Source organism: Spinacia oleracea, chromosome 6 (genome assembly GCF_020520425.1).
Source record: "Spinacia oleracea cultivar Varoflay chromosome 6, BTI_SOV_V1, whole genome shotgun sequence".
Taxonomy (NCBI): Eukaryota; Viridiplantae; Streptophyta; class Magnoliopsida; order Caryophyllales; family Amaranthaceae; genus Spinacia; species Spinacia oleracea.
Genome location: NC_079492.1, coordinates 116,926,573 through 116,952,858, shown reverse-complemented (window position 1 = coordinate 116,952,858; position 26,286 = coordinate 116,926,573). Strand labels below are relative to the sequence as shown.

General features: G+C 35.1%; 3 protein-coding genes across 3 annotated transcripts; 1 reads left to right on the top strand and 2 right to left on the bottom strand.

Annotated features, from left to right (window-relative positions):
- Nucleotides 1–11,514: 11,514 nt before the first annotated feature.
- Nucleotides 11,515–12,525, bottom strand: LOC110796084 (uncharacterized). Its single transcript, XM_022001113.2, has one exon. It carries the CDS (start codon nucleotides 12,335–12,337, stop codon nucleotides 11,732–11,734), a length of 606 nt encoding a protein of 201 aa, XP_021856805.1. The 5' UTR covers nucleotides 12,338–12,525; the 3' UTR covers nucleotides 11,515–11,731.
- Nucleotides 12,526–14,418: 1,893 nt separating this feature from the next.
- Nucleotides 14,419–15,215, bottom strand: LOC110796085 (uncharacterized). Its single transcript, XM_022001114.2, has one exon. It carries the CDS (start codon nucleotides 15,093–15,095, stop codon nucleotides 14,535–14,537), a length of 561 nt encoding a protein of 186 aa, XP_021856806.1. The 5' UTR covers nucleotides 15,096–15,215; the 3' UTR covers nucleotides 14,419–14,534.
- A 1,699-nt stretch (nucleotides 15,216–16,914) lies between these two features.
- LOC130463521 (uncharacterized) lies at nucleotides 16,915–17,833 on the top strand. The gene is made up of 3 exons (XM_056832672.1): nucleotides 16,915–17,421; nucleotides 17,586–17,603; nucleotides 17,723–17,833. The coding sequence occupies exons 1-3, from the start codon at nucleotides 16,915–16,917 to the stop codon at nucleotides 17,831–17,833; spliced, it is 636 nt and encodes a 211-aa protein (XP_056688650.1).
- The last annotated feature ends 8,453 nt before the right edge of the window (nucleotides 17,834–26,286 follow it).

Here is a 26,286-nt window from a genome sequence, read left to right as displayed (position 1 = left end):
CTACTTCAACTGTATAGGTTGCTAGTGATGCTTTGGTTTGGATTTACTTATCCAAGCAGTTTACGGATATGTGGAAGACTTTCCAGCTGTATCTTAGAACATAGAAATTAATATTTAATTTCCCACGCAACAACTCATGGTCTCCAATCCATGTTGCCATTTCAAAACACGATGCTCTATAGCTCGTCCTTATCAATGGTTAACTCCAAAGGGTCTTGCTTGATCCTTTGCCAGTGTTTATGCGTGTAGCATCAATATTTAGCATATCTTTATTTCCTTGAATCAAGAACTATTCCTATGTACCTTTTCAAGTACTATAAGTATTCTTGAGCTCAATCTAGTTGATCTTCACTTAGATCAATAGAGATTGGTATATGTTCGTCATGCCTAAAGTCATACGATACGTTTTTGGCGATCCTCATATTATATCATACATGATAAATTCTTTTGCAGAATAATTCCCAATTGAATTCTATTCATGTAACTTTAGCTCATCTAGTTTCAGTAGATACTAAATCCAGCTAAATTCTTTGACATATAATATAGGTTAAGAATTTTACTTAGATCCTTTGATGTTTAACTTAGTAAATGCTTATACATAGTTCAAACATTCTTTACTTAGATATATTCACATGGGTCGAATATCTCCAATGGAGTCTTTCGTTTTTGATTTAGTAAATGCCATTACTTAATCCAAAACATTAATATAAGATCTTTGTAAATAGATCTTAATACCCAGTATGTACTAATTTTCGCCTTGGTCCATCATTGATGAATAATTTCGAATCTAAGTCATTAGCATTTGAATGTTATTTCACAATAGAGAGATATGTGTGTGATACACATAGGACCAATTAAGTTTTTATGTACTCCCATTAAACTTCTTATATATCTATAAGAATCATGTACATATTATGAAACTAAAATACTTATTAGCTTCACTAAAATACAATTCCCGATTCCCAATTGCTTGCTTAAATCTGTACTTAGATTTCATAAGCTAGCTTTCCTTTTCAAGCATTTATTTGGATCCACAAATCCTATGACCCGCCACGTACATAGTTTTCTTCCAACATTTGATTGAGGAATACGTTTTGTCATCCAATTGCCATATGTACCAATATGCAATTATTGCTTGATTTATAGACTTGAGCATTAAGATTATGCATAAGGTTTCAACACAATCCATGCCATGAATTTGCTTGCAACCTTTAGCAACTAATCCAGCTTTGTGTGTGAACACAATTTCATGTTTGATGGTTTTTATCCTTAAAACAAACTTGCAACCAATAGGTGTGAAACTATTCTTGCAAATCAACAAAATTTCAATTTTGTCATCAAAACATTGAGTATATTTTATGGCCTTTAACCAATTAAACATATAGTCTATATATGGCCTCTAACCATTTTAGGGAATCTATATTTCGTCATAGCTTTCTTACAAGTCACAAACTCATTAATCTTTGTGATAATAGTTTGACTGCAAGTTGTAGGTTTCTTCACTATCTAATAGAAGAATCGCATAGTTTCAGTGACTTGAACTCTATGCCTACTTGGGTATAGAACATCCATCAAACAAAAGAATATTAACAGCCACTTGAAAGTCCTTTGAATATTTTGTTCTCCTTGAAGCACTTGTAAAGTCTTCTAAGAGATGTCTATTCTTTAAAGCTACTTCTAAAGTCCTTAAAGAATAAGTTCGGATTTTCTGAAGGACTTCGAAAAGCCTCTGGAATGTCCGTTTATGTTTGTTGTTCGCCTCGAATACTTTCGAGGTCTATTTTCTCCCACTTGTCATTTTGGAAACGAATCTCCAAAAGGACATTATTTCGAGCAAACAAACATTATGTTCTCAAAAATTCGTGGTAGAAACAATACCCTTGTGTCTCATTTGAATAAATCACAATGATACATATATCTATACTTGGGCCTTAGTTTGTCGAATGAAAAACACTAAGCTCCCAATGAGTTTTGCAACTCTCTAGATATATTTTATGAAAAGTTATTCTGAAATTACTTTTCAATAGCTTTGACGAATTTTGTTTAGTTTGGTGGTAGTTGAGAATTTTATTTTAGAAATTATAGGAAAAGTCTTTATGATTCATCATTAATCGAATCAAGTACTAATTGACTTCGATTATTCCAACTAAGATATGCCATATCTTATGGACCTAGATTGTGAAATTACAACACACAATCATTGATGATCATATTTGGTCTCAAGTAATCATCAACATGATCTAACCTAGATCTTTATGATTTCTTGCCAAGTGGATTTTATACTTCTGAATCTTTGAACTAGCCAAATAGATTTAACTTATATCACATTTGAGTAAATAAACCTATATTCACTCAAATCCATGTGAAATAATAAAGTCATAAAATCTTTCTTTAGCTTTGAACTCTATTGTCTAGGCGTTCTAACAATAGTTCATATCTTTTGTTACTTTCAACAAGTAAGACTAGTCGTCTTAAATTGATCTAGAAATCAATGAACTTTCAAAAGTCCATCAAAATAGAGCTTTTGAATGTTAACTTGTTGATATGGTCTAAGCAACAATGCCAAAGATTAGTGGAACACAAATCAAGGGGTTGATTTGAACCTAGTAAAGTTCTTTAAAGATTTGTTTGTTTTAATCAAGCATATTGACTCAACCTGTAATTGACCATTTCATTCAAAAAAACAAACAAACATTGTTTTTGTTTTTCTTGAATGTGAGTCTTTCTGTGTTTGAAAACAGAAATTTAGGTATGTTGATTATGGAACAAAATTGCCATTAAGTTCTAGCCTTTGAAAGGACTTAAAACAAACTAGATGACCCTACAACTAATGTAGCATTGCCATGCTTCATTTCCCACTTGTAGGTCATTAGTGTATCCTAGCTTCCATTGTTTGAGTTATTACCGAAGTAAGAACCTCAAGAGGTATATGATACCAAGGAAGTTTGATTTCTAGGTCACTTCTCTTTAAACATAAACTTATAGGTAGAAACGGAATCGTAAATTCCTTTCATTTGTTCCTCGTTTTCCTATTTCTTGTACCCTTTCTTATAGTCTTAAGAATTGAATTCTTTAGTGTTGACTTTTATACTTTGTTAGACATGTCCAATGTCACTCCAACAAGGTTCTTACCATTTAATTTATGTTGAATATTCAGTTTCAACTAGATGATCTTACCAGAAGCTTCTAAAGTTCTCTAAGCATCGATCTATTCGAATGTCTAGGGACTAGACTCATTCGATAATCAAATGGACAAAGATATTAGGTTGTTAACCATTGGTAAAGCTGACCGTTTTAAAGTCAATGCTTTATGATCTCAAAACTACAATGTATTTTGAATTCACAAGCACCAATTGGTTTGCCATTCGATTTTGATATTCGAAAACAACCATAAAAGTCGATATAAGAAACGTACATTTTAAATTGCTCACTTTCTCTCATTTCCGTGAATCGTTCTTGGATTCACTACCAATCGAGGAAATTTACTGTTACCTTTCTAAAAGGATTTACTGCAGTGCAAGATATTTAATTATAAACAATAATTAAAATATACATTGAAGCATGCCAAGTCTAAACATCTATCATGAGTAATAACTTGAAAATTAAAGCAATCATGCAATTTAAACAAGTTATTAGCATTTTATTCGAATTTATTGTTCCGGCAGGTGTGAATAAAATGATTCCAAGATCCTAACACCATTGAAGAATTAAGCACGGTTTGTTGACTCAATCCTAAAACATTTTAGGTAAGCAAAAACCTTTTGCTAATAGTCTAGAAACTATTCTTGGTTGATAGGTACGTCTAAGAACTTATTAGGTAAACCTATCGATTTTTCCACGACATAAAAGGACTCCTTACTTATATCGTTGAGTTTCACCAAAACTAACATGTACTCACAATTATTTGTGTACCTTGCCCCTTTAGGACCAATAAGTAACACCTCGGTGAGCGAAAACTATTACTAGATTGATGTAAAGGATATCCAAGCAAGTGTATATTTTGGCATGGCACCTTTTAACTCAATTTTTAAGTTTGGAACTTAAGGCTCTTACTATGTTGGTTAGATTTTAAGTGAACTAAAATCCTTAATAATGCAACATAATCAAGCCACAATCTCATGCATAATTAAGACATATTTAAAGCAATAAATAACTTAAAGCATGCATAAGATAAATGTGATCTAGTATGGCCCGACTTATCTTGAAGCTTCAACTTCAAAGTCCGTCTCGAAAATCTCCGTGGGAGGCACCATTTTCTTCAAATAGGATAAGCTATAATTAAACTAATTACAACTATTTGATGGTACGCAGACCATATTTGAATTGAAAAACAATTTTGGTACTTTAGACCAATTACATTCAAATTAATGGTACGCAGACCATATTTTCTATCCTATTTGGGCCATACTAGTCACTTCATAACCTGCAAAACAGTACATATACAATATATACCATTCACCCATTCATTATCATGAATGGCCCACATAGCTGGTTAGTAAAACACGTTATGCATCACATAAATATTTGCAGCAATTAATCAAGGGCACCAATAATCTACAAATTATTCAGTCCTTATTAATTCTAATCAAGTTGTTTTAACCTTAAGGATTTGTAGACCTAATCAAGAGTTTATGACTAAAAGGGCTCCCACTTAAACCAAAAAATTCATATGCTTTACTAATTTTAAACATAAAATGTATTTCTAGTCTAACCGGAAACATACAAATTTAATTAAAATTTAAAGATCATATAAATTTATAATTGAATCCACAAATTTAATTTATTTTCAGTCGTATTTAAATTAATTCATGATTTTAATTTAGTAAAATAATCAGAATAAATGAAATTTATTATAATTATAATATTCAAAATTAAAATCCAAGAAAATAACTTAAATTATTAATTTTAAAATTAATTAAGATTACGTAAACTGAAAATTTCAAATTAAAATTTTAAAACGATCTAATCGTAACATAAGGTGCGCAACATCATCACGCAACGCACAGCCATAGGCCACACGCACGCAGCCATCGCTGGCCATGTGCGCGCAGCCTATGTGCTGCGTCGCATTCGTCGTTGCAGACCATCGCAAGGTTCCATCGAAGCACACGAGGCAACTGCTCGCTGCGCGCCCCAGCGCTCGAGGCACGCGACCCATCACTCGCTGCGCGCTGTCGTTCGATGCTGGGCGTAGCGCTCGTCGCACGCGAGCTAGCGCTCGCTGCGCGCGAGGCAGTGTGCGTTGCACGCGACTGCTCGCTGCTTTGCTCTCGCCCTTTCCCACTCGCCCATCGCTCACAGTACACGACACAAGGCAGGGCTGCTGCCTTGTGCTCGTGCATCATAGCCTTGCTCATTGCATTCGTACCGCATGGGCGACGAGCTCCCTTGCTCGTCGTCGCATGCCCGCACTATACAACACCCCTTAAGGGTAACACGTAGCGTCCATTGCTTTGTGCGTGCAAGTTATATGAGCGAATCGCATAAAAAATTAAAATTGTATTTTCAAAATTAATGACAAATTAATAAATCATATTAATTTCATAATTTTAGGGCGAAAAATCGAAAATTTATTAACTAATTGATTTCCGATTAACATGGATTCAAGTCTAGGTCATAAAAATTTAAAATTTAACACAAATTTACAATTTTTATGGTGGTTTTTAATCATAGGTATCTAATTAAATTATTAACTAATTATGAAAATCAAATTAATTCTAAATTATTCCAATTTTCAACAAATTAATCATAATTACAAATTAGATTGCATAATTAACAAGGCTAGGCATTCAAACTTGTTAAACATATACAGTAGGTGAATCAAAAAGTCAAGATTTATCAACAAGAATCGCAAATATTTAATTTAACATCTTAAATTTACAAAATTTTGCGTTCGAAAAACTAAAACCTCCGAAAAGTCATAGTTAGGCTTCGAATTTGAGAATTCTGGGTTCGGCCGAAAAATACTATTTTCCTCAAAATTTTAGAATGCCTTTTACATGCGGAATTGACACAAAAATCACTCGATTTGGATGAGTAACGAAGAAACTGCCGAAAAACTGCGTACATATAATTAAATAAACGCAATTAGCAATTAATTAACAATTACGAAAATTAATCACCCCTTTTAATTCTTCCAAATTTGTAATATTTAACCATGTTTATGCAAATTAGATTATGAAAATAATAAGAGGCTCGTGATACCACTGTTAGGTTATGATACATATGACAATACATAAATCATGCGGAAAAACCATAAAGCCAAGAAAGCATATTATTTACACATAATCATTTAGCATAGTATAGATGCATACAACCGAACAAGAACAAGTCTTTAGGACTCCAAATGTCGTCCCTCCGTAGATAGTCCACAGTACGTCCGGATCCGCCTCAAGATTGACCAACTAGAATCGCCCTTAAGGTGCTAGGAATATTCGGCTATTGTTGTGCAAGTGTATGGCTGAATTTTCTTTCAAAAACTTACCCTTTGAATACTTCAATCGTGTTTATAAATTATGACCCTAGGCCCTTATTTATAGAGGTTTGGAAAGGGAATTGGAATCCTAGTAGGATACGATTTAATTAAACTTAGAATCCTACAAGGACTCTAATTAATTAAATAATCCTAATAGGAACAAGAGTTTAATCATACACCAAATCCTAATAGATTTAGGAATTGTGCATGGACACAAACACACACGCACGGAGCCACGAGGGCGCCCGCACGCGTGCGCTCGGCCCACGTAGCCCACGTTGGGCAGCCTTGCCTTGGCGCGCTGGGCCTGCCTTGCGATGGGCCTGGCGCTGCCTTGGGCAGGGCGTTGGCGCGCGTCTTTGCTTGCTGGGCGATGGCCTGGCTTCGTGCTGGGCCTTCGTCCGGCAGGCCTCGTCCGATGCTTATTCGTACGATACGCTTCCGATTAAATTCCCGGTTCCGGAATTCATTTCCGATACGAACAATATTTAATATTTCCGATTCCGGAATAAATTTCCGTTTCGAACAAATATTTAATATTTCAGTTTCCGGAACTATTTTCCGATTCCGATAATATTTCCGATTCTGACAATATTTCCGTTTCCGGCAATATTTCCGATTCCGGCAATATTTCCATTTCCGATAATATTTTCCGATACGTACCATGTTTCCGTTTCCGGCAACATCTATGACTTGGATAATATTTATATTTCCGATACGATCCATATTTCCGTTTCCGGCAATATCATCATTTCCAGAGTATTCATTTCTTGCTTGTGACGATCTCAGCTCCCACTGAAACCAAGATCCGTCGATTCCGAATATCCATAGATAGAGTATTTAATGCCATTAAATACTTGATCCGTTTACGTACTATTTGTGTGACCCTACGGGTTCAGTCAAGAGTAAGTTGTGGATTAATATCATTATTCCACTTGAACTGAAGCGGCCTCTAGCTAGGCATTCAGCTCACTTGATCTCACTGAATTATTAACTTGTTAATTAATACTGAACCGCATTTATTAGACTTAACATTGAATGCATACTTGGACCAAGGGCATTATTTCCTTCACAAGATTCATTACTCATGCATTGACTTTAGGGAGAGAAATATTTTATACTCTCTCCGTCCCAAAATTATAGTCCTGTTTTTTATTTTGGGCGTCCCAAATTTATAGTTTTGTTTTCTTATTTGGACATTACTTTTCCAATTTCCTATACACTATATTCTACTTTTTCACTTTCCCATACAATATTTCACTTTTTACACTTTCCTACACACTATATTTCATTTTCCACTTTTCCATACACTCATATATATTCCACTTTTGTTAAAACCCGTGTTTTTAGTCAAGCATTACTATAATTTTGGGAGGGAGGGAGTAGAAAATATGGTCAAATAATTATTTTATAATATCCGTGCGTGCACAACATATAATCTAGTTTAACATATTTCGTACTTCCTCCGTTTTTTATTTGACCATTTGGGTTGACACCAAGATTATGACAAATTGCCCTATGATAACAAACAAAAGAGAGGGAGAATGTTAGTAACAATGGTAAATGTGAAATATAACATGTAAATAAGGGTAAAGTGGATGTGAACAAACCAAAAAAACATACTTTCTCCGTTCCGGAAATATCGTACCATTTTTTTTACACTATTCACACTACGACTTTGACCATTTATTGTGATTCGTACGTAAGAAATTTTTAGTCATGTGAGGTCATGTTAGATTCGTATCGATATAAATTTTCTAAATATACATTTTTTATAGTTTTCACCTGCACACGGTTTGAGATATTAAGAGTCAAAGTAATAGTTAAAGGAGTAAAATTCAACCATGGTGCGATATTTCCCGAACGAAAGAAGTATAAAAATATACTTTAAAAGAAAATGATGCAACTAATATGTAATTTTCATAAAAAGAAAATGGTGCTAGTAAAAAATGGAGGTAGTAAAAACAGGGAAGTTGTTGTATCTCAAACTTTGGGCCCTTACGCTTTATAAATACTTGTATTTGTACTTCAGATGTGTAATGCAATATAATTATTAATGTATAGATAGGTATGCACCTATCTATACATGCATACTCAATTAAACGGTTGCGTTTCATCGTTAACAAAAGCACGCAGCTATTCTATACCCATTTTTCTCTCTCCTCTAATCGCTCACCATTTTCTCTCTCATCAAAACCTCTCACCGTCTTCCCTCCATTGATGTCACTCCTTCTCTCTCCTCCCAAACAATCCGACGACCTCCTTCCCTCTGCCTTTCGCCGCCGCCTCCCTTCGATCTAACAACCGCCACTTCCTCAACGGCGCGCAACTACTTAACCGTGTTAGATCCACGCGACACTGCCCCAAAGACGTCTCCTCCCTTGCGACGCTTCCGCTCTGATCTCGTGCCCTGGCGGTCGACGTTCTCCGCGGCACTTTGCTCTCTCGACGCTGCTCTTTCACCGCCGACATCGAAGTCTCTCTCCGGGAGAGAGAAGGGGGATCGCTAGTAAAGAGAGCCGATTGCAGTTGGTCGTGACTCGGCGGAGAAGAGTTGACTCGGCATTGTCCGACTCATGTTCAACTAAGAGTTGTGAATCCTTCCATCTCTTAATCTGGTAAATTCTATCTCCTTCATTTGTATAACTTAATAAATTTGACTTATTAATATTGGACGAAATTTTGTGAAGTAATTAGTTGTTAACCCTAGCTTTTGTGTGAATCTGACTGAGAAATTGCAAGTTTACATATTCAATTTTGTTTGTTAATAGTTCACTTAAGTGTCAATTTTATGAATTTGAATTTGATAGAGAAATTGCAATTTATTCATTATTAATAATGATTTGTTGACATATTATTTGATAAAGAATTATAAGCTAAAGTGTGATTAGAATGAATTACATTTGTTAATTTTTGATATTTTTGTTGTTGTTGTTGGTATTGTGGTTAGGATTGTTGATCTTGGTGGTTGTACTTGTACGTGGTAGTTATTGCTGAATATTAATTCTGAATTTGTTATGTATGATATTCACAAATAATAACATTTTTGTGCGATGTTTAGTTTTCAACTCTCGTGTTCAACTTATAAAGAATCGTGTTCAATTTTACACAAAATCATGTTCAAATAAATTTAAATTATAAAATTAATATATGTTCATTTTTCTCAATTCTCGTGTTCAACTTATAAAGAATCGCGTTCAACTAAATTCAACTTATAAAAGTGATGTTCACACATCATAACATTTTTGTGTGATGTTCAGTTTTTCAACTCTCGTGTTCAACTTATAAAGAATTATGTTCAATTTTACGCAAAATATGTTCAATACTTTTGTATGATGTTCAGTTTCTCAACTCTCGTGTTCAACTTATAAAGAATCATGTTCAATGTACACAAAATCATGTTCAACTAAATTTAACATTTTTGTGTGATGTTAATTATTTTTATTTTTTGAACGATATTTGTTTGCGATTGAGAGAGATTTGATTTTGTTATAGATTTTGTTAATTGAAATCAGTTTACTAGAACAACATATGATGTGATTATCTATCAATTATGTTTTGCACCAAAAACATCTATCTAATTATGTAACTTTTGTAATTGTGAAATGTTAACTCAAGTTGCATTTCTACTTTTGGTTGTGATATGGATTAATTTCATTAATCATAGTATATAATTAGTATTAGCTTCATCTATTTTACGCTGATACTATCGTTGAACATATATTTTCTTCTTTTAGAAATGATTAATTTTCTACTCCGTTAGTCTTTATTTTGAGTAATGTTCAGTTTTTCAACTCTCTTGTTCAACCTATAAAGAATCATGTTCAACTTATAAAACTATGATATGTACAATACTTTTGTGTGATATTCAGTTTCTCAAGTCTTATGTTCAACTTAAAAAAAATCACGTTCAACTAAATTTAACTTATTAAACTAATATATGTTCAATACTTTTCTGTAATGTTCGGTTTCTCAAGTCTTATGTTCAACTTATACAAAATCATGTTCAACTAAATTTAACTTATAAAACTAATATATGTTCAATACCTTTGTGTGATGTTCAGTTTCTAAAGTCTTATGTTCAACTTATATAAAATGATGTTCAACTAAATTCAACTTATTAAAACTATATATATGTTCAATAATTTTGTGTGATGTTCAATTTCTTAAGTCTCATGTTCAACTTGTAAAGAATTTTATTCTACTAAATTCGACTTATTAAACTATGATATGTTTATAAATAAGAACACTTTTGCATGATGTTCAGTTTTTCAAGTCTCATGTTCAACTTATAAAGAATCGTGTTCAACTAAATTCAACTTATTAAAGAAATTAGTGTGATTTGTATTGGAATTGAAATTTCAGGAGTTATGAAATTTCATGTTCAGTTTATAATTTTTCATGTTCAACTTATAAAATATAAAATTCAATTTATGAAAGATGATATTCAGAAATAAGAACACTTTTGTGTGATGTTTAGTTTCTCAAGTCTCATGTTCAATTAAATTCAACTTATTAATTAAACTATGATTTTTCATAAATAAGAACACTTTTGTGTGATGTTCAGTTTCTCAAGTCTTATGTTCAACTTATATAGAATAATGTTCAATTAAAAACATTATGATTTTCCTGCAGGAAGAAAAAGTTTAATAAGAATGCGATAACAAAAGAAGAAGGCTGATTTAGAAATGGAAGATATGGTATTAAGAGAGGCTGTAAGAATTGAAGAAGAATTGAAGAAGAATTGAAGGTAGAAGCAACCAAAAAAGAATCTACAAATAAGTAAGAAAAAGAAAGAGAAAAGAGATCGTTGTAGCGAAAAAAGTGGAAGCCGAAAGGAAGGAAGCTGAAAAATTAGAATCCTAGAAAGAGAAGAGGCAACAACCACTAAAATAGAGGATGGAGATAGAAAATAAATGTCATGTTCATTTTCTGAACATGAATGTTCATTAATTACTTTAAATGTCCATTTGTTTGTTCCTTATGTGTGCTTCCAGCTTACTAAAATAATGAGATATTTTTTTTTTGGAAAACATGTGTAATAAAAAATTTAAATTTGTTATTTTTTTTATTATATTTTATTTTTTAAAAAAAGAAAACATAATAATGCACTAAAAAAAGAAGGCTGAAACTATATAGTCATATGCAGCCAAAAATTTGGGTAATTCACTATGACCCAAGAAGAACATCATTACTTTTTAGTCCAGCCCAAATAAGTCTACAAATAAAATGATAAAATCTACAGTAGTAACTGTACTATACAAAGAATTGCAAACGAGACTCATTTTCCTGATCAATGACGTCAAGCATGACAGGATCAATAACTATGCGACTATCCACGTGGACTTTGAAACTGGGACCCCAAATTAGTACCTTTGCCCAACCAGAGATGTCCACCTCAGCATCAATGACCATCTCCCTTTTAGTCACATCTCCAATGAACCGTTTTGCATGTTGGGCAAGCTCTTGGCCGTTAAGGCGGGCCTGAAGGCGGAGCAACTGGCAGGAGTTGGGGGGCTGGGATCCAGCTGGGACATGGGCCGAACCCAAAAACGACCCGTCGTAGTAGATTGAGAGTGAGGTGGCGGAGTAACGGACAGGGAGGATATTCGGGTTGCTGACATGTATAGTGAGGATGAGATCCGCATTAAGCCGCGGGAACTTTTTATTAAGCTCCTCTTGAGAGAGTAGTTGAGACTGCTCCTCATTATTCGAGTTTTTGAATTTTAGTTGTAACGCCGTGAGGCTAACTAATCGGAAATTGGGTACTTTTGGCCGAACAAAGAAAAACGTGGTGGCCGCGGTGGCGGCCGTGGCTCCAATGAGAGCCGAAGGCCAACTCCATTTTACTTTTTTACCCATTGTTTTGTGAAAAAGGTCACTACCATGGAATAAGGTTAGGCATTGTGTGGAGGAGGAGAATTCGGGATAAATTTGGATTAATTGTTGAAGAATTATTTTTATTTAGTGGAGTTTATATAAATGCCAAACAAAGAGATAGAAAGTGGTTGTTGGGTGATATTGTCATTTGTCGATTTTGAATTTGTCTTTGGAAAACGTAATTGGTTTATGAGATGCATTGGTACTTTGGTCCATAATCCATATGCTTTGTGTGTGACCACTATAATAGGAGTAGTGAAAAGATGAAGTGGAAGGTCAACTTTTTTTTTTTTTAGTCCATACTCCCTCCGTCCCGGAATACTCGACCCGGTTTGATCGGCACAGAGTTTAAGGAATTTGAATTGACTTATTTAATTTAATAGGTAGTAGTTGATAGTGGGGTATTATTTTAATGTAGTTAGTGGGAGGTGGGTTAAGAGGTGGGGTTGGGGGAGAGTAGAGGTTGAATTTTTAATTACTTTTTGTATGGAGTAGAGGGTAGGTGGGTTAATAGGGGTGGAGTGAGAAATAATATAATATTGTTAGAATATTTCAATTTTTAGAAACAGGTCAAGTATTAAGGGACGGCCCGATAAGGAAAACAGGTCAAGTATTCCGGGACGGAGGGAGTAATTAGTTATTGGGCCCGGGCGATGCCCCATGTTAACACATTAATAACATTCTCATTTACTTAATTTTTATTTTTTTTGACGGATGCTTATATATATATATATATATATATATATATATATATATATATATATATATATATATATATATATATATATATATATATTGCAATGATAACATAAGAGATTTAATAGCTTAGTGGTAAAAGCTTTATTGTTAGACATTTTTTTAATGTATACTCCCTCCGTATTTATTTAAGGGATACACTTGCTATTTCCGGCCGTATTTATTTAAGAGATACACTTGTCATTTTTAGTAACTTATCAACATCACCCTCTAATTAAATAATACATTTAATTTACCCTATGACCCACCATCCTATTAAACAAATAATTTTATAACCCCACCCCACCTCCCACCCCAAAAATGACATGGTCCCCACTTGTTTCCTTATTAAAATATCTACCAAACCCCACTTGCTTTATTATTTTATTTCATTCAATTTTTCTTCTTAATACTCGTGTCCGGCCAAGTGTATCCCTTAAATAAATACGGAGGGAGTACAAAAATTACATAGAGTGAACGGTCCATAAGCAGAGCGTCACATGTCACGTATTATTTCTTGTAGACGCCTTTTAATATATAGTATAGATTGCTCATGTAATGTGAAAGCTCTTATTGTTATTGCAAATAAAACATGTGTGATTTTGTTACTCCTATAGTCCCCATGTGTTAGATCAACCGTCCACTTTTATATTAGTGTTGCACCAATTAGGCAATTAGTCAAAGGAGAGTCTATTGTTGCATTGTGTTTGAACCCTCTATAATTATCATATTCATATAGTGACCTAAATTTATATCATCTTTCTTATTTTTCTCTTTCAAAGGTATGTATTTAAAACTTAACAAATCTTTTTATTTGGTAAAAAAGAGAGAGATAAATGGAATATATAGATTTCAAATGAGGTCGAGGGATATCAAATATAACATGGATGTAAGGAGTTAAGTATAACATGAATAAAATGAATTTGGAAGAGCAAGTCCTAAAACTTGATAGAATCGATCATAGGAAGACGATCTTGTATTTGACCATAAGAGGTACTAATAGATTTTAAGTTCACTCAATCAACTCAATTCTTTTAGGAAATAAGACTACAATTTTGGTGTTATTCTATTACGGGAGATGTGGCAAACTTTTATGTCACTCCCCAAAGCAATATGCGAATGTTACTTACAGAAAAAGGTTAACGGCGTAGTTAATATTCCGTAAAACAATTCACTACTCGTATTAAGTCATTGTCACTAGATTAAGGAAAACGTTGGATTGGAATTTGATTAAGAAATGAAAATAAAATTGTTGTATCTAAAAATAAACGGATTCACCATCGCGGTAGTGAAGGGGTCTTACCAATTTTTGGGGGCCATTCAAACACTACGCCCAATGCGGGCAATGCCCACACATTTTCATTAAAAAAATATAGGAGAAATAAAACAAAGTGCTCTCAAAGTATAAATTTGGAGCACTAAAAATGAATTAAAGCAACAAATTTCAAGAAACAAAAAGATCCATCTGAGATTTATTATCTTGATCAATGACATCAAGAAAAACAGGATCAACGGACACCCGGCTTTCCACGTGTATCCTAAACTTATGCTCCCACCACAACACCTTCGCTGCACCGTTCACATCCACAACAGCATCTATAACCATTTCTCTCTTCGCCACGTCAGACATAAATTGGCTCTTGTGGTTAGCCATCAGCTCCAACCCACTCAGCCGAGCCGGGAGTTTGATAAGCCGACATGACCGAGCCGGCTGAGAACCTGCTTCCATTATAGCCGACCCCAGGAGTGCGCCGTCGTAGAAGATTGACATTGTGGTGGAGTCGTAATGGATGGCGGCGATATTGGGGTTGTTCACGTGAACGGTGAGGATGAGCTCGGCGTCTAAGGCGGGGAAGCTCAGCTTGAAGGCTGTTAAGTCGATGGAGATAACCTCGAAAGCTGGGTCCCGTGGCCTCGCGGTAAGTAGCGCCGCCGTAGCCGCTGCTGTTGTGGCCCCGACTATGGCGGAAGACCACTTCCATTTTTGTGGCTGAGTGGTGTTCATGTTGGATCGGGTATAGCACTCTGTTTATTCTCACTTCTCAATTTTCTGATTACGCTAGTCAGAGGAATGAACGAAGGGTTTTACTTTTTAGGGTGTGACTTGTGACCTGTGAGGTTAAAAACTTGAAATTGACTACTTTGCCTTGTTTGTAAACTTTTTTGGGCCTTTTTCTTTTGTGGTTGGATAGTTGAGAAATGAAAACATTTACCATTCAACCCGCGGTACATTGTGAGGACGGAGAGGCCAATATCTGATATGTATTTTAAGATACATATCACCTCACTAAACGACAAAATAGAGATAAGACAAACATTAAAATAGGTGCCATTTTTAGAAAAATGGATGCCATTTAGGAAAAATGGATGTCATTTTTTCAAAAAACGTATGCCATTTTCAAAAAAATAATTGATTTTGTCCTTTAGCGTTTGTCTTTAGCCTATTTTGTCTTTTAGTGGGTGATATGTATCTTGAAATACATACCAGATATTGATTTATACTTCCTCGTTGTTAGTACAACCTATAATCTCCATAAAATAAATTAAGAAAAATAAATAAAAAGTTACACTCATAATCAAGGTTATTCTTTTTCAACATGCTCACAGCTCACAAGGTACACAGAGTTGAAATTTGACACCACCCGAACACAAAAATAATGGATTGGTGTCGAGTTTATGAAATCTAATACTTCCTCTGTTACATAAATATTGCACCATCTTGTTTTTTACACTATGCATATTAGACATTTGGTCATCTTTTGTGATTCATACCTAAGAAAAATTGAGTCATTTGTAATCTTGTTAGATTCCTATCGATAAATATTTTCTAAATACCAACTTTTTATAATTTTTAACTATACCTAATTCAAGATATTAAGAGTCAAAGTATGTGTTGGAAATGGTAAAGTCAACCATGGTGCAATATATAAGGAACGGAGGAAGTATATATATAATTAAAGCGAACATATTTGTCGAACTATTAGAGCATTACGTAGGAAATCTAATGGTTTCAGCCAATGAAAAATAAGATTTCTAATTTGTTTTTGAATTAAAAAAAATTGAGTGCCACGTAGATAAATAATTAGGTGCCACATACATAAATAATTAGGTGCCACATAGATAACTTAATTAATTACTAATATATACAACCCCATCCAAAATTAAACAATCTAATAATTAAAAAATAAATCTAAAATAAAATTCAATCCAAAATCAAACACTAATCTAAAATAAAATTCAATTCAAAATCATACACCAATCTAACATTAGAGCGTCGTGTAGGAATCTGTTGGTGTACACTGTCCTAGTTCTACAGCTAGCCTCATCATTTCGTCTGTCCTTCAGTACATCAGACCAACAAGGGAAGCAAACCAAAATCTACTCATCAACAACAACAAAGACCTTCTATAACCTATGACATCCGCTCTAACAAACAATCCTAAAATCTAGAGAATCAGTTAAAAGTCATTCTGTTAGATGAGTTGTAATAAAGCCTCACTGGATGTTGTAGTTGATGAGTAGTACGATTGTAGCTCTCCTATTGGTTGAAACACCTCACCAATCAGCTGGTATTTATAGTGTTCATGGCTGCTGTAATCATTTTTAATTCATTAATTCAATAATAAGATAACATTCTCTCTAAATTCGTTAGTTTCTCTCTCTCTCAATGCTTGCTGATATTCAGCTTCAAGCAATGAATTCATCCAAGATGATGAATTCTAACATGGTACCAGAGCAAATGATCATTTGATCCTGCCATTTCTTTTCTTCCTGTTAAGTTTTCGATTAATTCCTCAAAGAAACTATAATTTTTCAATAGCAAAATGCCTACAGAAAAACAAGATCCATCACAAAATCCTAATTTTGCTTACTATCTAAGTAACAGTGATTTGAATGCCATGAAATTAGTGAGCATTGAAATTGAAGGTGAAGGAAAATGTTTCAGTGATTGGAGACGTTCAATGATGATAACATTATCAGCCAGAAACAAGCTATGCTTTGTTGATGGCAGTTTGAATCAACCAGCAGTGAATTATGCAAACTACATGATATGGATTAGATGCAATAATCTAGTCATTTCATGGATGCTGGCCTCTCTTGAACCTTCGATTGCAAGAAGTGTTCTATATCTCAAAACACCAAGAGCAACATGGCTCGAATTGGAAGAAAGGTATTGCAGAGAATTTGGACCTCAACTATTTTCTGTTCAACAAAAATTAAGTGAGTTGACTCAAGGTGATGATGAAGCAGTTGCTAGCTTCTTTACTAAAATCAAACTTCTATGGGACCAACTTGATGATTGGAGCCATCACCTTTTTGTGTTTAAACTGGTTGTAGTTGTACACTCACACATAAATTGCTTCAAAAACAGCAAAATCAAAGATTAATTCAATTTCTGATGAAACTGAATTAGAAATATGGGCATCCTAAAAGCACTATTCTCATGATGAATCCCTTGCCTACAATTTCTAAATGCTATGGTCTATTACTTTAGGAGGAACAACAAAAAGAGGTACACAATTATAGCGTTCAGACACATTCAGGATCCACAACATTAATTCAATGCTAGAAGATTTGATGACAAGCCTTTTAAGAGTCAATATAATGTTGGTTCTAGTTCTCAGTATGCAGGATCTGGAAGTCAACACCAAGAACAATTTATTTTGTGATCACTGCAAAATGAGAAATGCTGGAAACTCCATGGTTATCCGAAAGATTTCAAGGGCAAAGGAAAAAGAATAACAACAACTCAAATGGATGAGCATACTCCTAAAGAGACTCAAGAAGATGCAAAATCATGTGTTGTTCACATTTACCGAGGAGCAATACTGTCAACTGATGACATGTCTGCAAAGTCAGCAAGTTGCTAACCAAGATGAGAATTTTGGATCTCACTCTCTTAGATTAGCAACTAGTTATCAACCTAAAGGTACATTCTGTCTTTTGTCTAATTTTAAAAGAAAATGGATATTAGACAGTGGTGCTAGTGACCACATGTGTTCAAATTTATCTCTTTTCACATCCTTTGAGCCTATGCATAATGGACAACCAATAATTACTATACCCGATGGAACCAAATTACAACTAAAACACAAAGGTTCAGTACACTTAGGTGGAGGAATTGTTCTCAGAGATGTCTTGCATGTTCCAGGATTCTAGTTTAATCTGATATCTGTTTCTAAGCTATATTGCGATACTAAGTATTCAATCTCATTTACAAATGGTGAATGCTATGTTCAGGACCTTTCCAAGAGCAAGAATATTTTACTTGGTAAGTTGGAGAAAGGCCTGTATGGCTTCAGTGAAGATATGTATGTACTAGACAACAATCTAGCTTCAAATAAGTATGCTCTTTCATCTTCTAAGTCAGCCGCTGTGAGGGGGTCGAAAAAGCACGAGGCTAATGCGTGACCTTGTCCCTCGTGGGTGTGACGTTTCTTTTTGTCAAATCAAGTGTAATTGGATTTCCTGTGAGTTTACACCCAATTGACTAGTAATATAGGAGTCGCCATTCAGTTTTTAAAGACAATGAGAAAAACTGACAAAACCCGGTTATCGTGACATAAAGGGAGTGCAATTATGTTTGACCTGAAGGAAATAATGCCCTTGGTCCAAGTATGCATTCTATGTTAAGTCTAATAAGTGCGGTTCAGTATTAATTAACAAGTTAATAATTCAGTGAGATCAAGTGAGCCGAATGCCTAGCTAGAGGCCGCTTCAGTTCAAGTGGAATTAATGATATTAATCCACAGCTTACTCTTGACTGAACCCGTAGGGTCACACAAATAGTACGTAAACGGATCAAGTATTTAATGGCATTAAATACTCCATCTATGGATATTCGAAATCGACGGATCTTGGTTTCAGTGGGAGCTGAGATCGTCACAGGCAACAAATGAATACTCCGGAAACGATGATATTGCCGGAAACGGAAATATGGATCGTATCGGAAATATAAATATTATCCAAGTCGTAGATGTTGCCGGAAACGGAAACATGGTACGTATCGGAAAATATTATCGGAAATGGAAATATTGCCGGAATCGGAAATATTGCCGGAAACGGAAATATTGTCAGAATCGGAAATATTATCGGAATCGGAAAATAATTCCGGAAACGGAAATATTAAATATTTGTTCGAAACGGAAAATAATTCCGGAATCGGAAATATTAAATATTGTTCGTATCGGAAATGAATTCCGGAACCGGGAATTTAATCGGAAGCGTATCGTACGAATTAGCATCGGACGAGGCCTGCCAGACGAAGGCCCAGCACGAAGCCGGGCCATCGCCCAGCAAGCCAGCGCGCCACAACGCACCAGCCAAGGCTGCGCCAGGCCCACCGCAAGGCAGGCCCAGCGCGCGCCAAGGCTGCGGCAGCGTGTGGGCCTTGTGGCAATGGGCTGCGAGCTCGCGGGCTGCGCGCGCGCGCATGGCGCCCCTCGTGGGCTACTGTGCGTGCGTGTGTGTGTTTGTGTGCTATATGAATCCTAAAGCTATCAGGTTTCGACATATGATTAAATTCCTAAACCTAAAAGGATGAATTAATTAAATAAGAATTCTATTAGGATTCTAGTTTAATTAATTCGTATCCTAATAGGATTCCAATTCCCTTTCCATACCTCTATAAATAAAGGCCTAGGGTCATTATTTTGTATAGGGTATTCAAGTATTCAAAGTGATTTTCGAGAGCAAAAATTCAGTCATATAATTGCCTACATTAGCCGAAAATTCTAAGTACCTTAAGGGCGATCCTAGTTGGTCAAGTTTAAGGCGGATCCAGACGTGCTGTGGACTATCTACGGAGGGACGACACTTGGAGTCCTAAAGACTTGTTCTTGTTCGGTTCGGGCGCAGCAAGGGAAGGCACGCAACAAAGTGTATGCATCTAAACTATGCTAAATGATTATGTGTAAATAATATGCTTTCCTGGCTTTATGGTTTTTCCGCATGATTTATGAATTGTCATATGTATCATAACCTAACATGACCACGACGGCCGTAGGTTCCCTTATGATCCCTGGTACTTGTGAATTCAAAATACACTGTAGTTTTGAGATCATAAAGCATTGAGTTTAATACGCTCAGCTTTACCAATGGTTAACAACCTAATATCTTTGTCCATTTAATTCTCGAATGAGTCTAGTCCCTAGACATTCGAATAGATCGATGCTTAGAGAACTTTAGAAGCTTCTGGTAAGATCATCTAGTTGAAACTTAATATTCAACATAAATTAAAGAACCTTGTTGGGGTGACATTGGACATGTCTAACAAAGTATAAAAGTCAACACTAAAGAATTCAATTCTTAAGACTATAAGAAAGGGTACAAGAAATAGGAAAACGAGGAACAAATGAAAGGAATTTACGATTCCGTTTCTACCTATAAGTTTATGTTTAAAGAGAAGTGACCTAGCAATCAAACTTCCTTGGTATCATATACCGCTTGAGGTTCTTACTTCGGTAATAACTCAAATAATGGAAGCTAGGATACACTAATGACCTACAAGTGGGAAATGAAGCATGGCAATGCTACATTAGTTGTAGGGTCATCTAGTTTGTTTTAAGTTCTTTCAAAGGCTGGAACTTAATGGCTATTTTGTTCCATAATCAACATACCTAAATTTCTGTTTTCAAACACAGAAAGACTCACATTCAAGAAAAACAAAAACAATGTTTGTTTGTTTATTTGAATGAAATGGTCAATTACAGGTTAAGTCAATATGCTTGATTAAAACAAACAACTCTTTAAAGAACTTTACTAGGTTCAAATCAACCCCTTGATTTGAGTTCCACTAATCTTTGGCATTGTTGCTTAGACCATATCAACAAGTTAACATTCAAAAGCTCTATTTTGATGGACTTTTGAAAGTTGATTGATTTCTAGATCATTTTAAGACAACTAGTCTTACTTGTTGAAAGTAACAAAAGATATGAACTTTTGTTAGAACGCCTAGACAATAGAGTTCAAGGCTAAAGAAAGATTTTATGACTTTATTATTTCACATGGATTTGAGTGAATATAGGTTTATTTACTTAAATGTGATATAAGTTGAATCTGTTTGGCTAGTTCAAAGATTCAGAAGTATAAAATTCACTTGGCAAGAAATCATAAAGATCTAGGTTAGATCATGTTGATGATTACTTGAGACCAAATATGATCATCAATGGCTGTGTGTTGTAATTTCACAATCTAGGTCCATAAGATATGGCATATCTTAGTTGGAAAAATCGAAGTCAATTAGTACTTGATTCGATTAATGATGAATCATAAAGACTTTTCCTATAATTTCTAAAATAAAATGCTCAACTACCACCAAACTAAACCAAATTCGTCAAAGCTATTGAAAAGTAATTTCAGAATAACTTTTCATAAAATATATCTAGAGAGTTGCAAAACTCAGTGGGAGCTTAGTGTTTGTCATTCGACAAACTAAGGCCCAAGTATAGATATATGTTTCATTGTGATTTATTCAAATGAGACACAAGGGTATTGTTTCTACCACGAATTTTTGAGAACATAATGTTTGTTTGCTCGAAATAATGTCCTTTTGGAGATTCGTTTCCAAAATGACAAGTGGGAGAAAATAGACCTCGAAAGTCTTCGAGGCGAACAACAAACATAAACGGACATTCCGGAGGCTTTTCGAAGTGCTTCAGAAAAACCGAACTTATTCTTTAAGGACTTTAGAAGTGGATTTAAAGAATAGACATCTCTTAGAAGACTTTACAAGTGCTTCAAAGAGAATAGAATATTCAAAGGACTCTCAAAGTGCCTGTTGATATTCTATTGTTTGATGTTCTATACCCTTGTAGGCATAGAGTTCAAGTCACTAAAACTATGAGATTCTTCTATTAGATAGTGAAGAAACATGGAGTTCAGGTCACTGAAACTATGCAATTCTTCTATTAGATAGTGAAGAAACCTACAACTTGCAGTCAAACTATTATCATGTAGGTTAATGAGTTTATGACTTGTAAGAAAGCTATGACGAAACCCAGATTCCCTAAAATGGTTAGAGGCCATATATAGACTCAAATGTTTTAAATGGTTAGAGGCCATAAAACATACTCAATGTTTTGATGACAAAATTGAAATTTTGTTGATTTGCAAGAATAGTTTCACACCTATTGGTTGCAAAGTTTGTTTTAAGGATAAAAACCATCAAACATGAAATTGTGTTCACACACAAAGCTAGATTAGTTGCTAAAGGTTACAAGCAAATTCACGATCTGGATTGTGTTGAAACCTCATGCAAAATCGTAATGCTTAAGTCTATAATTCAAGCAATGATTGCATATTGGTACATATGGCAATTAGATGACAAAACATCTTCCTCAGTCCAATGTTGGAAGAAACTATGTACATGGTATGTCATAGGATTTGTGGATCCAAATAAATGCTTGAAAAGAAAAGCTAGTTTATAAAATCTAAGTACAGATTTAGGCAAGCAATTGGGAATTAGAAATGTATTTTAGTGAAGCTAATAAGTATTTTAGTTTCATAAAACGTACATGATTCTTATAGATATATAAGAAGTTTAGTGGGAGTACGTAAAACTTATTTGGTCCTATGTGTATCACACATATCTCTCTATTGTGAAATAACATTCAAATGCTAATGACTTAGGTTTGAAATTATTCATCAATGATGGACCAAGGCGAAACTTAGTACATACTGGGTATTAAGATCTATTTACAAAGATCTTATGATATTGTTTTAGATTAAGTAATGGAATTTACTAAATCAAACACGAAAGACTCCATTGGAGATATTCGACCCATATGCATAAATCTAAGTAAAGGATGTTTGAACTATGTATAAGCATTTACTAAGTTAAACATCAAAGAGTCTAAATGAGATTCTTAAACCTATATTATATGTCAAAGAATTTAGTTGGATTCAGTATCTACTGTAACTGAATAAGCTAAAGTTACATGAATAGAATTCAATTGGGAATTATTCTGCAAAAGAATTTATCATGTATATAATATAATATGAGGATCGCCAAAAACGTATCGTATGACTTTAGGCATGGCGAACATATACCAATCTCTATTGATCTAAGTGAAGATCAACTAGATTGAGATCAAGAACACTTATGGTACTTGAAAAGGTACATAGGAATAGTTCTTGATTCAAGGAAATAAAGATATGCTAAATATTGATGCTACACGCATAAACACTGGCAAAGGATCAAGCAAGACCCTTTGGAGTTAACCATTGACAAGGACGAGCTAAAGAGCATCGTGTTTTGAAATGGAAACATGGATTGAAGACCATGAGTTGTTGCGTGGGAAATTAAAATAATAATTTCTATGTTCTAAGATATAGTTGGAGAGTCTTCCACATATCTATGAACTGCTTGGATAAGTAGATCCAAACAAAGCATCACTAGCAACCTATACAGTTGAAGTAAAAGTAATTATTGCCTAAGAAGCAATAAAATAGAGTTGTTTATATGAGTTCTTCATTGAACTTGGGAAGATCACATGTCTGTTGACTTAATGGTTCTTCATTGCAAAATGCGTAGAACCACTAATGTAGCAAGAAAGACTAGATCACAAAATAAACATACTCAAAAGTTCTTATCATCATATCTCGAAGAACATTCGATGAAAAGGATGTTAAGATTGGCAAAGCGTGATAACTAAACCTATGCAACAAGTGAGAAGCAACACTCACGTTGTAGCACTGGAAATCAAGCATAGCTTTGAATTCCATGAACTGTTTTAAAGATGGGTTTGAGGCCCATGGTTGTAAAACAATGGGGTTGAACATTTATCATATATGAAATGAATTTTCATATTCCATTTAATCTTGGTTTAGTATTAAATGATGAGTCCCTTCAAATTGACGATATATTCAAGATAGACTGTCAGGACCAGTTCTGTGACTAAGAAATGTCTATCAAGTGAACTTGAATGTCAAAGGTTGAAAATGGTCCCTAGTCGGAGTTTTCTATAAAATTGGACGCATAGAAAACGTTAGACGACTAGAATGCAAGATGACTAGTAGTTCTGTTTCTTGAACTATGTGGACATGGCAATGTCATAATCATTTGCATAGATACTTACTTTGGGAAGACTAGTATTAGACAAGACCTATGAAACTTTACTGTAAGAGATGAGAATCTGTCATAAGTAAATTTCATTAATTTTATTAGACACTAAATCCTCAATACCTGAGTAATTTGAGATTACTTGTTTGAGAACTGGTTGCTTTGACGTTGACCAACCGTCGCACCGTAAAAGGAGGCTATAAAGGCAACGCTCAGGTAATCACCTATCAAACGAAGTCTAATCTCAAGATCGCAAGATTGGGATTGTCCTCCCATAAATCGGGATGAGATGCTTAAAAGTTGTACAAGGCCACTCGGAGAGCTAGAAACTGTGAAATGCATGGCCGTGCTCGGATGAATCATAGGCTATGATTATCTGTTTATTTGATCAGTTGAACTCTGAAACCGAGAAACACCTCTGGACATAATAAGGATGACAACTCTTACCTTATGTTCAAGAGCAAGCATCGAGCCACAAAGGAATTAGGAAATGCACACTTGTCCCTAAGGACAAGTGGGAGACTGAAGGAAATAATGCCCTTGGTCCAAGTATGCATTCTATGTTAAGTCTAATAAGTGCGGTTCAGTATTAATTAACAAGTTAATAATTCAGTGAGATCAAGTGAGCTGAATGCCTAGCTAGAGGCCGCTTCAGTTCAAGTGGAATTAATGATATTAATCCACAGCTTACTCTTGACTGAACCCGTAGGGTCACACAAATAGTACGTAAATGGATCAAGTATTTAATGGCATTAAATACTCCATCTATGGATATTCGGAATCGACGAATCTTGGTTTCAGTGGGAGCTGAGATCGTCACAGGCAAGAAATGAATACTCCGGAAACGATGATATTGCCGGAAACGGAAATATGGATCGTATCGGAAATATAAATATTATCCAAGTCGTAGATGTTGCCGGAAACGGAAACATGGTACGTATCGGAAAATATTATCGGAAATGGAAATATTGCCGAAATCGGAAATATTGCCGGAAACGGAAATATTGTCAGAATCGGAAATATTATCGGAATCGGAAAATAATTCCGGAAAAGGAAATATTAAATATTTGTTCGAAACGGAAAATAATTCCGGAATCGGAAATATTAAATATTGTTCGTATCGGAAATGAATTCCGGAACCGGGAATTCAATCGGAAGCGTATCGTACGAATTAGCATCGGACGAGGCCTGCCAGACGAAGGCCCAGCACGAAGCCGGGCCATCGCCCAGCAAGCCAGCGCGCCACAACGCACCAGCCAAGGCTGCGCCAGGCCCACCGCAAGGCAGGCCCAGCGCGCGCCAAGGCTGCGGCAGCGTGTGGGCCTTGTGGCAATGGGCTGCGAGCTCGCGAGCTGCGCGCGCGCGCATGGCGCCCCTCGTGGGCTGCTGTGCGTGCGTGTGTGTGTTTGTGTGCTATATGAATCCTAAAGCTATCAGGTTTCGACATATGATTAAATTCCTAAACCTAAAAGGATGAATTAATTAAATAAGAATTCTATTAGGATTCTAGTTTAATTAATTCGTATCCTAATAGGATTCCAATTCCCTTTCCATACCTCTATAAATAAAGGCATAGGTACATTATTTTGTATAGAGTATTCAAGTATTCAAAGTGATTTTTGAGAGCAAAAATTCAGTCATATAATTGCCTACATTAGCCAAAAATTCTAAGTACCTTAAGGGCCATCCTAGTTGGTCAAGTTTAAGGCGGATCCGGACGTGCTGTGGACTATCTACGGAGGGACGACACTTGGAGTCCTAAAGACTTGTTCTTGTTCGGTTCGGGCGCAGCTAGGGAAGGCACGCAACAAAGTGTATGCATCTAAACTATGCTAAATGATTATGTGTAAATAATATGCTTTCCTGGCTTTATGGTTTTTCCGCATGATTTATGAATTGTCATATGTATCATAACCTAACATGACCACGACGGCCGTAGGTTCCCTTATGATCCCTGGTGTGGGGATCTCTCAACATACACCCGCAAGTTAGAGATGGAGGGTTCGGGGGACTGTAACTACCGAAAGGAGTACTCGCTCTTTGATAACTCCAAAGGCAGGATATCCTTACTAGCTCAGCATAAATAATTGAAGGGACATGCGTTAACTATTAAACTAATCTGAGTTGATTTTAA